We start from the raw sequence: 22,368 nt of genomic DNA, 5'->3' as shown, positions 1-22,368 counted from the left end.
TTAAATTAAATAACAAAGGGAGCCTTGAATAATAAGCCTAAACAATAAATAAACTGCTAGCAATTTAATTCACGAATGCATGCAACAGTTTTTAGTCTTTGCATTAATAAAGGCTTTACAATATTTTTTCGTTAGAACAGATTCTCTGGTACACTTTTCTGGTATACTTTATTTCATGTCGTTTAAACTGTTCCAAATGGTCTAATTTGGGGGGATTGTAAGCTTCCACAACTAAGTCAAAAGTCTTACACATATCAGACTTCCCCTTTCCCTCCTGAGAAACCAGTAAACTAATTTCGAGTTTATTTGTCATGTCCTCTGCATCCATTATGCTGTCACGTGTTATGGTGTTCAGAGTTTGTTATGACCAATTTATTGATGTGATTATGATATGCTATAGGTCAGGCCCTATTGTTCACGTGATCCTATCCTTTTTAATTAATGGAATTAATCATCGACATAATAAAGATGGCAGATGTGAGTCTTTTTTTTACAAGGCCTACAGTTGCATAGGCCTGCATGATGCAAACATGCATAAAGCAACCTCAACCCTCTGAGTTCTATTGTCTATCAGTTGTTGTCTATGTATCTGGGTAGAGGAAATCCCCCTCCTAATCTAGTCTAAATATAATTTATATGAACAAATATAAGGTAGCTGCAGTTTGACAGGGTTTTCATCCCCCCAGGGCCAGGAGTTTTTTTCAGGAGATTTTTAAAACTTGATTAGGAAAAACTGATCCTATCATGGGCCATATAAAACAGTTTTTACAACTGATTAATCACTGTCATACCTTACAGGATCCAGTGTTTTCCTAGTTAGATTAACATATAAGGAAAAACTCCAGACCCCAAGGGGTAAATATTGCCCCACCGCTCTGGGGCCTATGGTGCCACCAGTCTGCTTGTAATTGTCAGTTATCGTCAGGTATGTGGATGATCAGGGCTTTATTCAGCAACGTTTCTTGGGCTACTTTGAAGTGTCAAGTGGGCGAGACGTGCAGTCTGTGTTTGACTTTATGAATTTTGAGATGTCTGAGTTTAACTTCATAGAGAAACTCTTTGGCCAAACCTACAATGGCGCAGCTGTAATGGAATGTATCTGCTATTTGTATTTACTGCTAAGTCCCCTCATGTTCCCTGATTAAGAGGTGATGACTACTCCACTCCACTACCATTGTCAACTTTCTCCTGACATGAACTGAAGCCACAACGCCTCATGTTGTCTCATCCACTGGCACATTGAATGTTTCCCCTCCAAGCACTGTGGGTACCCCTATCAATTTTCTCTCATTACTGAATGTAGAGTCAATCACATACACAATCACATTATTACACATCAAAAAACATTTCCCAGTTGATTTGAATGTTCAAAGTCATAGTGTCAAAGTCATAGTGCAAGTAAAAATGTGTTCTTAACTGACTTGCTATAAAGGTTAAATAAATAAAAATATTTAAAAACATATATAGTGTAAGAACACTTTTAAAGCCTTAAAGGATATGTCTTGGCCATTAGACCAAGAGAACCAACAATGATTTTGAAGTTGCAGGAGGGGCTACCTTATCATGTGACCATGAGCAACTGTGACTGTCTCATGTCCGCTACACTTTCACATGTGCATTTTCAAATTTGTATGTTCATTTTAACATGTTAAACAGGATAAATAAAGAGACACGTATAGTTCTTTCTTACTGGGTTTCTCTTCCAATTTATATTTATTGTCAATTTCTCTCAATCTCAGAATATTGTAACGACCCTGGAAGAGTTTGAGGCCTGCTCCCTGCCTGTTTCATTACAATATTGACTGTTCAATTCAAAATCAGATCTTTGTAGAAAAGTATCTATTTACATCTGTTTACATTCATTCCATGTTTAGGCCTGTGTATTAAATGTAAGAAAAAACACTAGACAGTTAACATAACAGAAGCAAAAAATAGCTATCTCGGACGAAATGGCAGCCAAGCTAGTGCCTAGAACTAAGCTAGCTAGCGGTTAACAATTAGCATGTAACTATTAATGTTAGATACAAATTTCCTTAAAAGTAACCAAAGGACATATCATTAGCGTGGTGAGGAGGTTAAAAAAACATTCTTCCATCTGAAAACCAAAGGTTCATTATGTTAAATTAACTGCAGTATAGGTATGTGGTCAGTTGTTATATTGAGAAGTGTCAAAGAAATACATCTACTTACTTACAAGTGACATGCAAGCTCTATATGTTTAAATAGAGCCTGTAATCTTGATATTGTGGCATCTGGATCAGAATGATCCTATTATTAAAAATAGTAAGATTGATCTGATCGTGGATAGAGAAAAGAGGATTACATATTCTGGCTAATTCTGATCAAGATAAAAAAAAAACTGGGCTGTCTTTTTGGCGAGACAAAATGTTGTAATTTAACTTGCTCAGTAGATGGCCACATAGAGACCTATCCAAAGCACTGAAGATCCAGATTCTGTGATCTTGATATTGTGGCATCTGGATCAGAATGATCCTATCCGATTCTTTTCTGGAAAGAAAACAGCTCAAAAACGTCCAAAAAAGAGCATCACAGAATCTGTATCATTCTGATACAAATTAAATATTTTTTTTAAACTGTCACAATTATCTTCAGTATATAATAAACATACTCATTGACCAGACTAAGCATCAATATAATAATTCCATACAACTGAAATATTTAATAGTTTACCACAGCAAATCTAATGGTCAATTTACACTACATTTTATGAAAGGAAAACTCATGTTGGTGTACTTACTTTTTCATTTCCAATTCATGTAATTTATTAACAATAACTTGTCTTAATACAGTATGGTAATTTCTTATCAAAAGGGGAAAAGTAAATATCCCAAAACTGTCCACAAATAAAAATTTGTAACGAACTCAAACCAATCGGGATTGAGTTAATATATAATCTGTTTTAATTCCAGTTATTTTAAATCACAATTTATATTCATTTTAATTATCTTGACATTTAAGATGAACTGTTTTGTGGGAAATATAACCATATTCTTACACTAAGTATTTTAGATACACTACCGTTCATAAGTTTGGAGTCACTTAGAAATGTCCTTGTTTTTGAAAGAATTGCATATTTTTTGTCCATTAAAATAACATAAAATGGATCAGAAATACAGTGTAGACATTGTTAATGTTGTAAATGACTATTGTACCGGGAAATGACTGATTTTTAAAGGAATATCTATGTAGGTGTACAGAGGCCCATTATCAGCAACCATCACTCCTGTGTTCCAATGGCACGTTGCATTAGCTAATCCAAGTTGATCATTTTAAAATGATGATTGATCATTAGAAAACCCTTTTGCAATTATGTTAGCACAGCTGAAAACTGTTGTTCTAATTAAAGAAACAATAAAACTGGCCTTAAGTATCTGGAGCATCAGCATTTGTGGGTTCGATTACAGGCTCAAAATGGCCAGAAACAAAGACCATTCTTCTGAAACTCATCAGTCTATTCTTGTTCTGAGAAATGAAGGCTATTCCATGTGAGAAATTGCCAAGAAACTGAAGATCTCATACAACGCTGTGTACTACTCCCTTCACAGAACAGTGCAAACTGGCTCAAACTGTGCACAACTGAGCAATTGGAATACAGGAGTGATGGTTGCTGATAATGGGCCTCTGTACACCTATGTAGATATTCCTTTTTAAAAATCTGCCTTTTGCAGCTACAATAGTCATTTACAACATTAACAATGTCTACACAGTATTTCTGATCAACTTCATGTTATTTTAATGGACAAAAACTGCTTTAGTTTAAAAAAACAAGGACATTTCTAAGTGACAACAAACTTTTGAACGGTAGTGTACATTTCCAGCCTTGCAATTTTTTGTGTTTCTGATAGGTTGATATTTCATTGGGGGCGGGAGTATCAGACTTTCTTTGACTCATTAACAACATGCGATCAACTGATCTGCTGTCACGTGTGCTCCCTCTCCGGCCTCTAGGTCACCAGGCTGCTCGTTGTGGCGCTGGTCTACCTGTCACCATCGTTGTGCTCATCAGCGCATAATGACACTCACCTGGACTCCATCACCTCCTTGATTACCTGCCCTATATATGTCACTCCCTTTGGTTCCTACCTCAGGTGTCATTGTTTCTGTTTCTCATGTGTGTGTTGCTTGTGTTTCTTGTTTTGTATTATGTTTCACTTATTTATTAAATGGTTCACTTCCTGAACTTGCTTCCGGACTCCCAGTGCACATTTTACATCTGCTGGTTTATTCTTTAGAGTTTTTGGTTGCAAGGAAGTTTGTCTTAAATTGCAGGTGCAAATGAAATCCAGCACTAATCTGCAGCTATGCAGTTCTGCCTTTTGATTAAAATTGATCCACCGTGTTCAATATTAACTTCACTCTAAACAGGACAGTGTTTGGTAAGGAGTTGTGGACCCTAAGCACTGGTCTGAGGCCAGTAATATGTTTTAACAAACATCAAACAAGCTGACTTTGTGTTTTTGAAAAGCGCATTACAAATAAAATGTATTAATAATTTACCACACAGACTACCATCGAGTTTGACTGCATTGGCTGTTGAGCTATGTACTAATTAAATTGCGATTGTTGGTCTGCTTCTGTAAGGCTTTTCCCTATACATTGTATTTAGTAAAACACTTCATCCACCCACACAAGATTACAGTGACTGCGTTCCGTGTTACTTTAGTCCACAACAGTGCTGCTGTCACTGGTGAAGCATGACTTCTCAGCCCCATCTTGACAGATGACACAAAACACAGCTGGCTGTTTCCCCCTACACCCTTTATCCTCCTTTGATCTTCATGGAAAATCAGATCGTTACCAATCAGGCGGCACTTGTAAGGCAGACAAAGACCAGAGGGCCAGGTGCCATGTTTTGTTGTGTGCCAGGTTCTAGTTAGCACCCTTTATTATCTTCTTCCCTCTAAAATTATGTAAAATCACTGTAGGCCTACAGTAGAATAGAGAGGCTATAGGGAACTTTTGCCTTTCGAGTCAAAAGGAGTACCCTATAGAAAATATTGAGCAGACCTCTATGAGCAAAAACATGTTTGCCTAATGTTTGCCGGATTTGTGTGGTTTCATGAGATAAGAAATTGTCTTAACATACACGAAGTGTACAAAACATTAGGAACACCTTCCTTACATTGAATTGCACCACCAATATATTGCCCTTAGAACAGCCTCAATTCGCTGGGGCATGGACTCTACAAGGTGTCGACAGGCATACTGGCCCATGTTGACTCCAATGCTTCCCTATCATTAGCGTGGTTCATATGTACACATGTAAATACACTCAATATGAGCCCTCGTTTTAAAAATAAAACTGGGAAAAACATTTATAGAACAGAAATTTTAAAATCATCCGAAATGACATCTTTTTATCGTTGACTTGCATTCAGAAGTAAGCTAGATAACTAGCTACTTAGCTTGGTTACACTCATGCAAATCGTAAAAATCTCACAAATGTTTCACTCGGTCAAAACTATGAATCTATAAACCAGGAAACTCATCACAGTTTACTTAAATATGTTATCTCTAGAATTTGAAAATGTAACCATGCATAGAAACGGTAAAACAGGATAAAAAAATGAGACACGGATAGCTAGCTTTTCTGTTCTTTTTACTGGGCTTCTTCCAACAGTCATATACCAATGTATGAAGAAGAGAGGCGTGCCTGCAGCAGTAACACACTTAATGCCTCCCCTGGTAGCACTAAGTATATTTCACTCCCACATGTGAACTTGCAATTCCACATTTAAAAGTAAGATTTTTACATGTGGAGTTGTCTTACATGTGAAACTGAAAATGTGATTTTCACATGTGAAACTGCAATTCACATGTGAGGTGAAAACATGTTATTCTCCTCAGGTGAAAAGGTGGTGTTAACATGTGAACTCTAAATGTGAAGATATGGTGAAAATTTCAGCTCAACTTGTGAAAGCAAGTGGAGCTGGCGCGAGACATGGCTTGGAAAATGTACTACAATCCAGAGATGGGAGATTATCCCATTATCCCAACTGACAAATCAAAAAGGATTATGCTCGTTTTTAATAAAACTCTTTTTCGTCTGCATGCTAAAATTCTAGGCTAGCATGCTGGATTCTTCTGGCTAGTGCACCTCTGTGACCAATAGTTACTTTATTTCTGAGACAAGTGCCATGTATTTCTATTTGACCTACTTCCATTTCTTCTTCCTCTTCACTCCATTTATTTCCCATACTTCTCAAATAAATACTTTTGTTATAATTTTAAAAAGATCACTGACCCTGTCCATGGTGTCATAGTTTGTTAAAACAAAAAATGATTTCTGCCTTACTCTGTACTTTAGATTGTGCATGACTGACACAGTCACACTGGCCCTCAAGGACTGGAGTTAGGCATACTCTGTCAATTGCAATCATCAATGGCCACCAGATTATCGCCAGCTGCTCTCTTGTTAAACCATCAATTTCCACAAAAATTCCCAGCACAGCTGATCTCAATTTCCACCATTATTGGCCATCGCATTACCGTTCCCTAAAGCTATCAGTGTTAACTGTTAGTCCTGCTTTCAACCAAAATCTTTCAAGACATTTTAGCCCTTCAGGGACCAGTTTCTAAAAAGTTATCTGCTAGGATTTCCCCAATTGGTTAGGATTAAATGTCAGAATTGGGTTTTTCAAAACAAAACAATTAGATTTTGATCCTCCGGATAGGGATAAGGATTTTTGGAATTCCAATCTCACCTAAATGTTGTTTTTGCATTTTCAAAACTCAAAGGTAGTGATTAGAATGAAAGACACCAGTGATAATGCTTATGGAAATCTTGTGAGCAGATCAAGTTAGCCATGCTCCAGCAAAAATAGACAACTTAATTTGCTTACTTGAGGCATGCTTGAATAATGCTGGGGTTGCGTTTTCCTGATGAGGAAGATTTCTGAACGATATAGATTTGTGTTTTGAATTATTTTAGTTATCCAGTGAAATTGTGAAAAAAAAAAAAAAATTAACACTTTTTTAAAGTGTTTATACAGTGCCTTCAGAAAATATTCAGACCCCTTGATTTTTTCCACATTTTGTTACGTTACAGCCGTATTCTAAAAATTATTAAATTGTTTTTTTGCCCCTCATTAATCCACACACAATACCCCATAATGACAAAGCAAAAACCGTTTTTTAGAAGAATGTGCAAATGCATTAAAAATACAAAATGGAAATATCACATTTACATAAGTATTCAGACCATTTACTCTGTACTTTGTTGAAGCACATTTGGCAGTGATTACAGCCTCAAGTCTTCTTGGGTATGATGCTGCAAGCTTGGCACACCTGTATTTGGGGAGTTTCTCCCAGTCTTCTCTACAAATCCTCTCGAGCTCGTTCAGGTTGGATTGGGAGCTATTTTCAGGTATCTCCAGAAATGTTTGATCGGGCTCTGGCTGGACCACTCAAGAACATTTAGAGACTTGTCCCGAAGCCGCTCTTGCATTGTCTTGGCTGTGTGCTTAGGGTCGTTGTGCTGTTGGAAGGTGAACCTCTGCCCCAGTCTGAGGTCCTGAGCGCTCTCAAGTAGGTTTTCATCAAGGATATCTCTGTACTTTGCTCCGTTCATCTTTCCCTCGGTCCTGACTGGTCTCCCAGTCCCCATCTTCTCCCCCGATTGATCAGACTGGCCAGGCGGCCATTTCTAGTAAGAATCTTGGTGGTTCAATCTTCTTCCATTTAAGAATGATGGAGGCCACTGTGTTCTTGGGGGATTTTCAATGCTGCAGAAGGTTTTTGGTACATTTCCCCAGATCTGTGCCTCAACACAATCCTGTTTCTGAGCTCTATGGACAATTCCTTTGACCTCATGGCTTGTTTTTTGCTCTGACATGCACTGTCAACTATGGAACCTTATATAGACAGGTGCGTGCATTTCCAATCATGTCCAATCAATAGAATTTACCACAGGTGGACTCCAATCAAGCTGTAGAAACATCTCAAGAATGATCAATGGAAACCAGATGCACCTGCACCCAATTATGAGTCTCATAGCAAAGGGTCTGAATACTTATGTAAATAAGGTATTTCTGTTTTTTATTAGTAATACATTTGCAAACATTTCTAAACCTGTTTTCGCTTTGTCATTATGGGGGTTCGTGGGTAGATTGACGAGGATTTAAAAAAATAATGTAACAAAATGTATTTAGAGTTATGCAAATACATTTCGTTACAAGTTACATGCAAACTCTTTTGTCTTGCCTATCTTCATTCATCATGCAGCAGTTTTTCAAGTTATCTTCTTGGATTTCAGCAATTGGATATGATTAAATGTTAGTATTGGGTTAAAAACAAATCTAATGAGATTCTAATTCTCCAGATAAGCATTTTGTCATCAAATCTCAATTTTAAATCAGGATTGTATGCCTTGCTTGCATTTTTTTTCAACTCAAAGCTAGTGATTAGGATCGTTTTGATGCCAAAATCTGGATTATCTTGATTTCACTTTAAGGAGGGATTCAGGGTGGATTTAGACAAGTGAAAGGCACTACAACCAAGATAATTCAATGTAACTAAGGTCAGGAGAAAACGTTATTTCAACTGAAAACCAAAGGTTCATTATGTTAAATTGACCGCAGTATAGGCATATGGTCAGTTGTTATATTGAGAAGTGTCAAATAAATGCATCTAATTACTTACTGTATAAGTGATAAACTTACTGTATAAGTGATAAGCAGGAGCTATAATATTATATATTATATATATATTATATATATAATATATATAAGCAGGAGCCTGTAATCTTGATATTGTGGCATCTGGATCAGAATGATCTTATCCGATTATTTTGTGAAAAAACAGCCAAAAAATAGCCTTACTGATCTGATTGTGGATAGAAAAAAAAGGACTACAGAATCCGGATAAAAAGTTTTGAAAAACTGGGCTGTCCTTTTGGCTAAGCAAAATTTTGAGACCTATCCAAAGCACTGGAAATCTGGATTCTGTGATCTTTATATTGTGGCATCTGGATCAGAATGATCCTATCCAATTATTTTCTGAACAACAGGCTCAAAAACAGTAAAATCACTTGGGAAGCCAAGCCCTCCCTACCCATATGTTGTGATAATTGCATTGTTTACTCTATAACCTGTTAATACATATGCCTTGCGAACGTGATATATACAGGCTTAAAGGCCGAGACAATAAGAAGGCACAATGGCAGTATAAATCCAACCACACCTTTGTTTTATCACAAAACCAGACAACAACCTCTGTACAGTGAAATTCACAAAGCATATTGCATGTACAGTAACAGACAGTTACATGACCTGAGCATGGTCATGCAAGTTAATGCTTCCGACATTTTCAAACCACTGAACTACTATTGATTTAGAACCACAGAGAGTTACCACAAGTCACAAAGAAAACAGGAGCTGCCTCCACTATTCCAGCACCATTTCAACTTCAACATTTCAGCATCATCAAATCACCTCTGATTAGTCTAATACAGTGACAACTAAAAGATACCAAAAACAATTTAGTCCAATCATCGTAAGCTAAATATGGTGTGGCTTTCCATGGGTCTGATATCTGTGTGCGTACGAGTTTGTGCAAGTAGAAAAACATGTTGAGAGAAACGCCAATGTCATCCTCCTCTCTTTCATGTTGACAAAACAGTCTATCACTCTGTCATACAGTACACGCTTTTATTTTTTGTTGACCTAGCTTTGTTGTCCTGGCTAAAATGCTTGCTCGCTAGCCTAACTTCCATTCATGGGCAACGTTAGCTAGTTAATATTAGCCTTCTACATCTAGCTACATATTGAACTTCCATCCTGTCAGGCCAGGGAGTTAATGGTTGGATCAGAATCCCCGTTACAATCATTGGCCAGTACAGAGAATTAAGTAAAACCACAAGGCCAAATCCCTATCTCCATCCATGGCTAATTTAGGAAAGGGACAATTTTAGTCAGTTGGCTAGCTAGCCACCGGAGGACAACAACACAATGAGATGCAACAATTAAAGTTTTTTTGTCAATGACATATGTTCTCAAATCCAAGCTGGCTTCCCTTGACACTTTTATTTTGGTGCACAAGCACCATTCAAAGTTCAGCTCGTTTAGTTTAGCTCAATGCTGATTGGCAAATGTTTTATACTTTTTGTTGTCAAAGGGAGGCCACATGCTCGTTGGCTTCCATTGCCTTCAATGCTACAGGTCGGCAACAATGTCATAATAATTTGGACCAGACAGCATCAGATTAGATGGCCTACACCTAAAGAGACAGAGGGGCGCTGTTTCACTTGCTCAGATTCTTTCTCCTGTGAGATACATTCAGCCTCTTGCTAATTGAAGGAAAATTATGAAACACAGAGAGATGAAAGATAAATGATTGAATATTTAAAAAAATATTGTTACATTCTTTGGGGAAGCCTGGCTTCCATATGAATACATGTCAGTGTGTGTACCTAAATCAAGCCATTCGGCATTGAGTTAATATATAATCTGTTTTCATTCAATTGTAGTCTCAATAAATTATTTTAAGTGACTCAACTTATATTCTTATTATGTTGACATTTAAGATGAAATGTTTTGTAAGAAATATGACCTCATATTCTTACAATAAGTATTTTAGATACATTTCCAGCCTTGCGATCTTTAATGTTTCTAATAGGTTGATATTTCATGACCTTTCAGACACTTTTGACATGTTAACAACATGCAATCAACTGATCTGCTGGGTTATTCTTGTTGGTTTTGGGTTGCAAGCAAGTTTATTTTAACATGCAGGTGCATGTAATCTCCCATTAGTAGCGTTTTAAGAAATCCAGCACTAAGAGACATTTTAAGCTTGAGCTGAAAATAGCTCAGCGTTGACATGATTGGTTGTCGGTATGTGGGGGCAGGAGGTCCTGTATAAACACAAACTCACTTCCTTAACAAATTCCTTCACAACAGCTCTGCGTTGCTCCGCGAAGTGCAAGAAGTATGAATGCCCAGACTTCTGTAGAGACCTTATCACTATAAATGCTGCACGGCCAATGCAGATGTCAGTTTGACCATGCAGTTCCTTTAATGCGCTGCTATGTAGTTCTGTCCGTTGGTTGCAATTGAACCACGTGGTTCAATATTAGCCTGCATTCATGCTCTAAACAGGACAGTGTTTTGTAAGGGGTTATGGGCCCTAAGTACTGGTCTGAGGCCAGTAATGTTTTAACAAACAGAAAACATGCAGACTTTGGGTTTTTGATTACAATAAAATGTATTAATAATCCACCCCTGTAGAATGCCGCATTGCGTATTACTTTAGTCCACAACAGTGCTGCTGTCACTGGTGAAGCATGACTTCTCAGCCCCATCTTGACAGATGACACAAAACACAGCTGGCTGTTTCCCCCTACACCCTGTATCCTCCTTTGATCGTCATGGAAAATTAGATCGTTACCAATCAGGTGGCCATTGTAAGGCACAATTAAGACACCTGCTGGGCAGACAAAGACCAGAGGGCCAGGAGCCATGTTTTGTTGTGTGACAGGTTCTATTTAGCACCCATTATCTATTATCTTCTCCCCTCTAAAATGATGTAAAATCACTATAGGCCTACAGTAGAATAGAGAGGCTATAGGGAACTTTTGCCTTTTGAGCAAAATGGAGTCCCCTATAGAAAATATTGTCCAGACTAGATCTCTATGAGCAAAAGATTATATTGTTTGACTGTTTGCCCAATTTCTTTGTTTTCATGGGATAAGACATTGTTGTAACATATGTTTATGAACCCTACATCCAACATTCAAGCCAAAATCTGACAGTAATTATCAACTAAACTTTAATGACCAAGACATACTGAAATCAGGTAATGAGTACTAAACAGTCATGAAAGCAGAAGGATGCTTTGTTTTTTTAATGCTTATTACATCATTAGAGGATGATGAGCTCTGGCCCACTTATTCATGTCCATAAAGTTGGATCATTGGGAAAAAAAGGTTTATGGCGTCAGGGTTAAATACTACCTTGACATCAATCGAAGACCAACTCCCTTTAAATCAAGTCTTCGACACAGCCTTAGTTCAAATTTTTTTACAGATACAAATCATGCCCGAACCTTACGTTGACTTAAGGCCATTCAACAGATGGTTTCTCAAAAAGTTCCAGACAGTGTCTCCATGCAGTCCTCAAGATCACAAATCTGCCTGACGACAACATGAGCTATTGCTGAACAACATGGCCCTGATAACCCCCCCCCCCCCCCCCCCCTTTCTGATTGCCTAAAAACCATCCTCCTGACTCCACCCATGTTTATGTGACTGGTCCTGGGGTCTATTTCACATGCGTCGGGAGGTTCCTCAGCACTCTTGAGACCCAAAGCTCAAGAGCTACATGCGCTGACTTCCTCCCCCATCCCTCACATCCCCACACATCCACAACTGTCGGGATGGTCATGGCCCTGAAGGGGGTCCCCCAGGCAGCGTCTCTGGTACGGGCTAAAATGGTCCTGCAAGACAGGAGGTCCAGCATCTACAGCAAGCCACCCAAGACCAAGATCGGACCTGGGGTGAGTGTTGCACTGAGGGACTCTCTGCTGATACAGTAGGCAGTCCTCTCTAATTTGGAACTCACTCAATGTGCCAAGGGACTGTTGCTTCTATATTAATTCAGGGACAGTTTCCTGGGGCCTAGATTAAGCATAGTACTGAACTTAAAAGAAGTTTCAATGGATTTAGATGTTTTATTGTGCATGGTTTTTAGTCCTAGGCATAAACTAGCCCATTGTGTTTGATGTTTCTTTACCATCATAGTTCAAAGTTGAAACTTAATGAATAAGCCTAGTCCGGCACTAAAACACATTTTTGAATGCGATTCTCCATTGAGTTTGCTTTTATGACCAGGACGAGGCTTAATCCGTGTCCAAGAAACCGCCTTTTAATGTATTAACATTACAATAACAGCCATAGTACCCTGTATTGTCATCCTTCATATCTCAGGTGAACTCACGCATTTAATAATGTCATCAACAAAAAATTATACTGGTGTTCTGCAATAACTTAAACATCAGGTGACGCCCGACTTGATTAGTCATTTAAGGGTTTGTGCTCCCCAATTCCAGTTTATTTTACCAGACAGACAGACCAGCATTTTGTTTGTCCTGTCTCAAACATTCCATGTAATTTAATTTAAAGAGAGAGAGAGAGAGAGAGAGAGAGAGAGAGAGAGAGAGAGAGAGAGAGAGAGAGAGAGAGAGATCGCAGCAAGCTCGTCTTTGGATTGGGTGGTTGTTTCACCAGGATAATCACGCTGTAGATTTGATAAGGACACAGGGTAAATGTTTATTTTACTGTGTCCTGCCATGGCTCTTCTGCTATGTCTGCATTTTTGAGTGATCTCAAACACAGCACAGAGCCATTTCTCAACTATAGAAGGACTGATGTATTTTACACGTAGAACTGCCACGTGGATAAAAGCCTTGGTAAGGAAGGATATTATCCATGTCTATTGATTGATACCCCTCTCCATACTTCTACCCTGTCTATATTTTACAGTCTGTTTAGAATACATGACGGAAGTAAACAATTTAGACAATTCAGACATCAATGATTGAGTTCAGACTTAGAGGTTGCGACTGACTTTAATGGACAGACAAGGATGCGCCAGAAAGCTCTGAGCCGGAGCTATAAAATAGGCTTTCCTCTTGGCTGGAAGTATATAAAGGGGTTCTAATGTATAATGTATGGACACAATGAACGCCTCAGCTCCATGAGGGAGCAGCCTGGGATATAATAAAATCGATTGCCCGGGGCAGGTGGCTCTGATGTGGATCAATGTGGCCTGCCTAGACCTCCTGGGAAAGTCTGTAGTCTTTGAGCCGCTTAGCTGGCCGCGCTACCTTTTGAAGGACATTGGATCAAAAAAATAAATATATATACACTACGGCTACTGTAACGATGTACGCTGAGAGTCGGGAAGCAAGTTCAGGGAGTGAATACATTTAATTAATTAATTAACTAAACAAGAAACACAAACAGCGCACTGACATGAAACAGGAACAATGACAACTGGGGAAGAATCCAAAGGGAGTGACATACAAAGGGCAGGTAATCATAGAGGTGATGGAGTCCAGTTGAGTGTCCTTATGCGCGTAATGCTGGTGACAGGTGTGCGCCCTAACGAGCTGTCTGGTGACCTAGAGGCCGGAGAGGGAGCACACGCAACAGGTACGCAGACCCGCGAGCAACTGTGGCCCCTCATGACGAGTTCAGATTCTTTGTGGGCCCCATCCCTGCTGCAGTGTGTAGGACACAATGGACTATTTCCAACACCTCTGATAATACCCATACTCCAATAACCCACAGCACATTTGTGATGAAATAAATACAGAGTGATGAAATAAATACAGAGTAGATATTGGTGTTGATATTTGATATGGGAATTTATTGCAAACATAAATAAGTTCTTCAACTGGAAATGAGCCAGTCTGAAATGAGTTGAAGACATACTTTTCTGGGATTTGTATCAGGGACATAGGTAAGTTAATTGCACAACAAGCCTTCATACATTTGTAACACTACCACAAAAGAGAAAGGAAGGCTCAAACACAAGTTCCTTTGATACTTGTGGGTGGAGTAGTTCGAGTGACACTTGTATACTCAATAGATTGAAGAAATTATATACCACCAAACTTTCCTTTATATTGCTATCAATTAGCCATACAAATACAAATACAGCAAACGCGATTGAAGATTTGGACATTAAACAAAAGACATGTCAGCTCTAAATATTAGATGGCAGTAACATTCTCATGTATATTTTACTAACACTTAAAGTCTGCAGGTATAATGCTTTACTATTTGTATGAACACATACATAATGTTCTTATTTAATGTTTTATTATAATGTCCTATTATAAGGCTTATAATATTATGTCATGGTCCTCTGTGAAATGTTCAAGTGGCTCAAAATAACTGTTATTATGTGAGGATCATAAGGAGATGACAGTGGGTCATACATGCTCATGGCAAGTCTTACAATGCCTTATAACCACATCATAATGCCTTATAACTGCAGACTTTAGATTAAGTGTTACCAACTGCAGATTAACTTTTGTCTTTTAACAGAAACGTAATTGGCTTCGAGGGTTTAGTACAGTAGTGGGTCAACCCGTGCATAACGTATAGCTCTTACTGTGTCTCTTATTTTTTGTCTCGTCTTCTCTCCTCTCCCTCCCTCCCTCCCTCACAGCAAAGCTTCTTTATCATGTCCGTCTTTGCTGTCGGCATGCTTGCCCCGGCCGGCTGGATCATGCACCACATCCCAGAGTACCGCCAAAGACCACGTCCTTCATCAAGACCGTCGTAAAGAAGAAGACCCCAACGTCTTCACACACACACACACACACGCACGCTACAAACCACGGCTGTATTCAACATATTAGCCACCATGCTATCAAATACTGTACCTTGCTAATGTATGACAACACACATTATCTACAGTATAAATGATATTCAATGGCCACAATAATAACGGGAAAATAACATGCACTTTGAAGGGACCATGGAAGACATTTCTGCATGACTGTCATGAGTATGTTTTTGTATGATGTCTTTTTTTTATTTTAAATATTCTGAGTATTGCAGTAGCACGGTGTCTAATGTCTCATGAATATGGCCCCTAATGTCACTGCTGCATCCAGTTGCAATGACACGTCTGTAAAACTGCCAACTCACTGCCATCATCAATAAATACATGCTGTGTTGGCAATGTTTGTCTGTGTCTGTTCATTGCATTTGTCAAGCTGAATTACAGTACCTTTATACTTATCCCATTGTGACATGTGCATTATATACATGCATGATGTACAGAGCTGTGTCAATCAGGTTGTAATAACCATGCTTGAAGAGAAGAGCAGAAGGCTTTTGGATGTAAAACAGAAAAGTTCACCCAAGATTATTTAAGACATGAATAATTATTGAAGACATCAATACGTTTCACACTGGTTGCTTTCCGATTCTACACCTTTCTCAAAAACATTGGATTGGTGTAAGCGTGGGGCTAGAGTGGAGTTTCGGCCATATTTCTTACACAATCCTTTTAAATGAATGGCTCTGTTTGAATACTCTTAAAATGCACCTTTCCTTTCTCGTTTCCTTGAAGTAATATAACTAGATTGGTGTGAGCAAGCTTTCCATTATAACCTTCACCAATTACATTATGTCAGATCAGTGATTACTTCAAGGAAGCAAGAAAGGAAGGATGCATTTGCAGAGTATTCTACCAGGTCCTATGATGGGAGGTGAATAAGTGTACGCAAGTGTACACTTGTTCAGGGAGAAGGGAGAGGGAATCGGACCACAGCCTAAAATAGATCACACCACCCAAGCCTAAGTCAACTCCTACCCACCCCTCTCCATCTCCCTTTGGGTGGTCTGTGCAGTGAGCCTTATGGGGGTCAATTAAACTCCACCGAGATGCCCTTGATAACACTCTTAACAACAACATTTACAGGATACTGCCTGACCACGGATCATGTTTATCACCCCTATCGGGGACGAGGGAAAGAAAACTCCCCCAGAACAGTTTAAGATCTGATCTGGAATCAGATTAGCCTATCCTAATGCTAACCTTAGCTGTTAGGGACATACAAATATATTTATATTTACCTTTATTTAAGCATGGAGTCACCATTGAGACAAGGGTCTCTTTCACAAGGGCCCTGCATATACAATTTCATAGACAAAATAAAAAATTTAATAACACAGCACAAATATTCAAAAAAACAAATTACGTTCCCCAATAAGAAGGTCCCCAATCAATATTTGAAATTGCCTGAGCGGCACCAGAACATAATATTGTAATGTATTTTGTAAATGTTTCCAGCAATGAGGTGCTTTAAAACTAAAAGTGGATTTACCTAGTTTGATGGAGACCCGAGGAACATCAAGAGTAAACCAACTTTGTGAATCAGAGCTTTGGTGTCTCATGTTTTTATATTCTAACAGAGAAGTTAACTTTGAGAGCTATGTAAACAAAAAGGGAATAATGAAGTGATCTGCAGGAATTTAATGAGGACCGGACAACCTTTTGATACAGGATGCAATGGTGAGTATTAAAACTGTCCCCTGTGATAAAGCGAAGGGCGCTATGGTAGACGGCATCCAAAGGTTTAAGAGTAGTGGCTGCTGCAAACTGATAAATGGAGTCAACATAGTCAAGAACTGGCAGGAAAGTTGACTATACAATCTGCTTCCTGCTATTTAGGGAGAGGCAAGATCTATTTCTAAAAAAGAAGCCCATCTTACAGTGCCTTGCAAAAGTATTCATCCCCCTTGGCGTTTTTCCTATTTTGTTGCATTACAACCTGTCATTTAAAAATATTTTTATTTGGATTTCATGTAATAGACATGCACAAAATAGTCCAAATTGGTGAAGTGAAATGAAAACAATGTTTCAAAAAATTCTAAAAAATAAAAAAACAAAAAGTGGTGCATGTATATGTACTCACCCACTTTGCTATCAAGCCCCTAAATAAGATCTGGTGCAACCAATTACCTTCAGAAGTCACATAATTAGTTAAATAAAGTCCACCTGTGTGCAATCTAAGTGTCACATGATCTCAGTATATATACACCTGTTCTGAAAGGCCCCAGAGTCCGCAACACCACTAAGCAAGGAGCACCATGAAGCAAGCGGCACCATGAAGACCAAGGAGCTCTCCAAACAGGTCAGGGACAAAGTTGTGGAGAAGTTGTGGGTTATAAAAAAATATCCCAAACTTTGAACATCCCATGTAGCACCATTAAATACATTATTAAAAAATGTAAAGAATATGGCACCACTACAAACCTGCCAAGAGAGGGCCGCCCACCAAAACACACGGACCAGGCAAGGAGGGCATTAATCAGAGGCAACAAAGATAACCCTGAAGGAGCTGCAAAGCTCCACAGCGGAGATTGGAGTATCTGTCCATAAGACCACTTTAAGCCATATACTCCACAAAGCTGGGCTTTACGGAAGAGTGTCCAGAAAAAAAGCCATTGCTTAAAGAAAAAAATAAGCAAACACGTTTGGTGTTCGCTAAAAGGCATGTAGGAGAACCCCAAACATATGGAAGAAGGTACTCTGGTCAGATGAGACTAAAATTGAGCTTTTTGGCCATCAAGAAAAACGCTATGTCTGGTGCAAACCCAACACGTCTCATCACCTCGAGAACACCATCCCCACAGTGAAGCATGGTGGTGGCAGCATCATGCTGTGGGGATGTTTTTCATCGGAAGGGACTGGGAAAATGGTCAAAATTGAAGGAATGATGGAAGGCGTTAAATACAGGGAAATTCTTGAGAGAAACCTGTTTCAGTCTTCCAGAGATTTGAGACTGGGACCGAGGTTCACCTTCCAGCAGGACAATGACCCTAAGTATACTGCTAAAGCAACACTTGAGTGGTTTAAGGGGAAATATTTAAATGTCTTGGAATGGCCTAGTCAAAGCCCAGACCTTAATCCATTCAAGAATCTGTGGTATGACTTAAAGATTGCTGTACACCAGCGGAACCCATCCAACTTGAAGGAGCTGGAGCAGTTTTGCCTTGAAGAATGGGCAAAAATCCCAGTGACAAGATGTGCCAAGCTTATAGAGACATACCCCAAGAGACCTGCAGCTGTAATTGCTGCAAAAGGTGTCTCTACAAAGTATTGACTTTGGTGGGGTGAATAGTTATGCATGCTCAAGATTACAGTTTTTTTGTCTTATTTCTTGTTTGTTTCACAATTAAAAATATTTTGCATCTTCAAAGTGGTAGGCATGTTGTGTAAATCAAATGATACAAACCCCTCAAAAATCTGTTTTAGTTCCAGGTTGTAAGGCAACAAAATAGGAAAAATGCAAAGGGGGGTGAATACGTTCACAAGCCACTGTAGCTTTTTAACTAGCACATCCGTATGCTTTTTTAAACATTAAATCTTGTCAATCCAAATGTCCAGATATTTCTAGGTGGGAACAGAGTTAATGGGAGAAACATCCAATGAATAAATATGTAGATCATCTGAAACCTTTTTGAGAACAACATATTTTTAGTCTTGTCCACATTAAGTACAAGTTTGAAACTAACCAGGGCTTTCTGTAAGGCAACAAAGTCAGATTGCAGCTCTAAAATAGCCTGTTCAACAGTTTGGCAATGGAATACATATCAGTGTCACCTGCATACAGATGAATATTACAAGTTTTAACAGACAGACCAATATTATTTATATAAATATTAGAAAGAACAGGTCCCAACCCCTGTTGTAATATCCAGGAAACTAGACTAGACTCGACACCATCAGAAATCACGCATTGTGTTCTATCTGACAGATAATTCTCAAACCACATGCAAGAAGCCTGATCCAGGCCTATTTCAGTCAGCCTTTGGAAAGGTCTACAAATAAGGCAGCACAATGTTTTTTATGAACTAAGCAATTTACCACATCATCTAGAACAAGCATAGGTGCTATGAAACAGTGCTATGTCCAGTTCTAAAACCAGACTGGTGTACATTTAGAATAGCATAGTTATGTAATAGTTATTGTAGTTACTTCGCCACCATGGCTTATTTATTGCCTTACCTCCCCTATCCTACCTCATTTGCACATGCTGTATATAGATTTTTCTACTGTATTATTGACTGTATGTTTGTTTTCTCCATGTGTAACTCTGTGTTGTTGTATATGACGAACTGCTTTGCTTTATCTTGGCCAGGACGCAGTTGCAAATGAGAACCTGTTCTCAACTAGCCTACCTGGTTAAATAAAAGCGAAATAAAATAAAAGAATGAGAAGTTAAAAACTTTCTTAGCTGAGAGTTGGCCAGGGATTCAACAATTTTGGTAAGGCAAGATAACTTGTAAATTGGACGGTAGTCATCTAAGTCAGAAGGATCTCCTTGTGTAGGGGGAGGACATGTGCCATCAGAAATAATTGTCAAGTTAAGAATATAAGTTAATGATTCTGCAATAAGTGGGGCAGAGAGCTGCAGTAGGAAGGTATCAAGAGAATCAGCCACTGCAGATTTTTTTTTACATTGATTTTTAGCAAGGCACTTACGACGTCATAGATATAAAATGGTTGAAATTAAACTAGAGAATGTGTATCTGGGAGTGCATTATTCTCTACAGTCTGTTTCAAGGTGAATAAAGGACACCCTCTACTGGAATTCTAGGAATTTACAGAAACTATTCTTTCAAATGTATGGCCAGCTGAGGCAAAATGGTTATTAAAAGCATCATACATTTCCAGTTGGTCTTTTATAGGACCAGAGGCTGTCATAACCTGCTGGGGTAATGAGGGGGGAGTGGAGTTTTGTTCCGGAGATGTGACTACTTTCCAGATGTTTGCTGGATTCCCACCATTCTCAGATACACAGTTCAAGAAGTACAGTATGTTGACTTTGCTTTTCTAAACAGAGAAACATATATTTCTCAAATGCCTGAAGGACTGCTAGTCAGACGTAGTATCAGACAATCTAGCCTTAGCCCAAGCTAAATTTCTTTCCTGTAATTTTTCCGACAATTCATGCATGAACCAAGGGTTTGATCTATCCTTTACTCTTCGTTTTTTATACGGAGCATGCTTATCTGCAACAGTGTTAAACAGAGAAGTAAAACATTTAAGGGCCTGATCCAAGTCAGAGATAGATGACACAGTCCCCCAGTCACACAATCGCAGATTTGTTACTCATTGGTCGTAGCCCAAACGGTTTGGACGCTACAAACAGAAGTTGGCACATTGGCGGTACCAACGTTAGACGAGTCCCGTGGGGCTTGTGGGAGTCATTTTATTGGCCAAACTGTTCGGCCGCTACAGACGTTTTTGTGAGAAGAAGGCTTTTATGAATGTCTCATGTTCTGACCAACACAGCTGTAGCTCGGCCACCATAAACCGCAGATGGGGAAGGCCGACATGGGTGGATGTAGTGCATTAAGACGAAGCCCTTGCAAAAAAAAACAGATATCTATAGCCTAAACTGGGAAAGGGGGCTACCTAGTCAATTGTACAACTGAATGCCTTCAACTGAAATGTGTCTTCTGCATTTAACCCAACACCTCTGAATCAGAGAGGTGCGGGGGGATGCCTTAATTGACCTCCATTTCTTTGGCACCTGGGGAACAGTGGGTTAACTGCCTTACTCAGGAGCAGAACGACTGATTTTTACCTTGTCAGCTCAGGGATTCAATCCAGCAACCTTTCGGTTATTGGACCAACGCCCTAACCACTAGGCTACCTGCTGAAGTGTGATGGGAATTCTTATTATGTTACTTAGATTGACGCACGGGTAGGGCTGTGGCGGTCATACAATTTGTCAGCCGGTTATTGCCATACAAAAGTCTGCCAGTTTGACTGTTAATTAACATGAACATATTTAGCATCTCCAGGCCACCACACATATAAGCCACATATAATCCGCTGAATAAGAAGAATATAATTTAACTTAGCTGAATGAAATATATATATAGTAATTTTCCCATTCCGGAGCGAGAGTCAGGATATGAAGTGTCTATGTTGAGCTTAAAAGTAATCATTTGAAACTGGTCCTACACGCTAGATTTAGAAATATTTGGCAACTTTAGTTATGAATGATACAAACCCTAGAATGCCTTAGAAATAAAAAAAAATACAGTACATTCGGAAAGTATTTCATCCCCTTGTCTTTTTCACATTTTGTTACGTTACAGCCTTATTCTAACATGTATTAAATTGTTTTTTTTCTTCATCAATCTACACACAATACCCCATAATGACAAAGCAAAAACAAGTTTCTAGATTTTTTTGCCCCCCAAAAAAAGGATATATCACATTTACATAAGTATTCAGACCCTTTCCTCAGCACCTTTGGCAGCGATTACAGCCTTGAGTCTTCTTCGGTATGACGCTACAATCTAAGCACCTGTATTTGGGGAGTTTCTCCTGTTCTTCTCTGCAGATCCTTTCAAGCTCTGTCAGGTTAGATGGGGAGTGTGGCTGCACAGCTATTTTCAGGTCTCTCCAGAGATGTTTGATCGATCGGGTTCAAGTCCGGGCACTGGTTGTGCCACTCAAAGAAAGACATTCAGAGACTTGTCCAAAGCCACTGCTGCATTGTCTTGGCTGTGTGCTTAGGGACGTTGGCCTATCGGAAGATAAACCTTCTCCCCAGTCTAAGGTCCAGAGCACTCTGGAGCAGGTTGTCATCAAAGATTTCTCTGTACTTTGCTCTGTTCATCTGTCCCTCGATCATGACTAGTCTCCCAGTCCCTGCCATTGAAAAACATCCCCACAGCATGATGCTGCCACCACCATGCTTCACTGTAGGAATGGTGACAGGTTTCCTCCAGACGTGATGCTTTCCAATACAGGAAAAGGTCCTATCTGGAACATAAAAGGATTATTCGGTTGTCCCCATAAAATA

General features: G+C 39.1%; 1 protein-coding gene across 1 annotated transcript; it reads left to right on the top strand.

The window, feature by feature from the left end:
- Nucleotides 1–12,298: 12,298 nt before the first annotated feature.
- On the top strand, nucleotides 12,299–15,711 carry LOC139415626 (cytochrome c oxidase subunit 8B, mitochondrial). Its single transcript, XM_071163739.1, has 2 exons — nucleotides 12,299–12,513; nucleotides 15,195–15,711. Exons 1-2 carry the CDS (start codon nucleotides 12,394–12,396, stop codon nucleotides 15,309–15,311), a joined length of 237 nt encoding a protein of 78 aa, XP_071019840.1. The 5' UTR covers nucleotides 12,299–12,393; the 3' UTR covers nucleotides 15,312–15,711.
- Nucleotides 15,712–22,368: the final 6,657 nt, after the last annotated feature.

This window comes from Oncorhynchus clarkii, chromosome 8, assembly GCF_045791955.1.
Source record: "Oncorhynchus clarkii lewisi isolate Uvic-CL-2024 chromosome 8, UVic_Ocla_1.0, whole genome shotgun sequence".
In the NCBI taxonomy this organism is placed as follows: Eukaryota; Metazoa; Chordata; class Actinopteri; order Salmoniformes; family Salmonidae; genus Oncorhynchus; species Oncorhynchus clarkii.
This window is presented reverse-complemented; position numbering and strand designations above follow the sequence as displayed.

What these genes read in the sequence shown, in the direction of transcription:
- LOC139415626 (XM_071163739.1), top strand. Translation starts at nt 12,394, where the DNA reads ATGGTCATGGCCCTGAAGGGGGTCCCCCAGGCAGCGTCTCTGGTACGG. An exon ending in AGACCAAGATCGGACCTGGG is followed by an intron (nt 12,514 to 15,194) that starts GTGAGTGTTGCA and finishes CCTCCCTCACAG; the next exon opens with CAAAGCTTCTTTATCATGTC.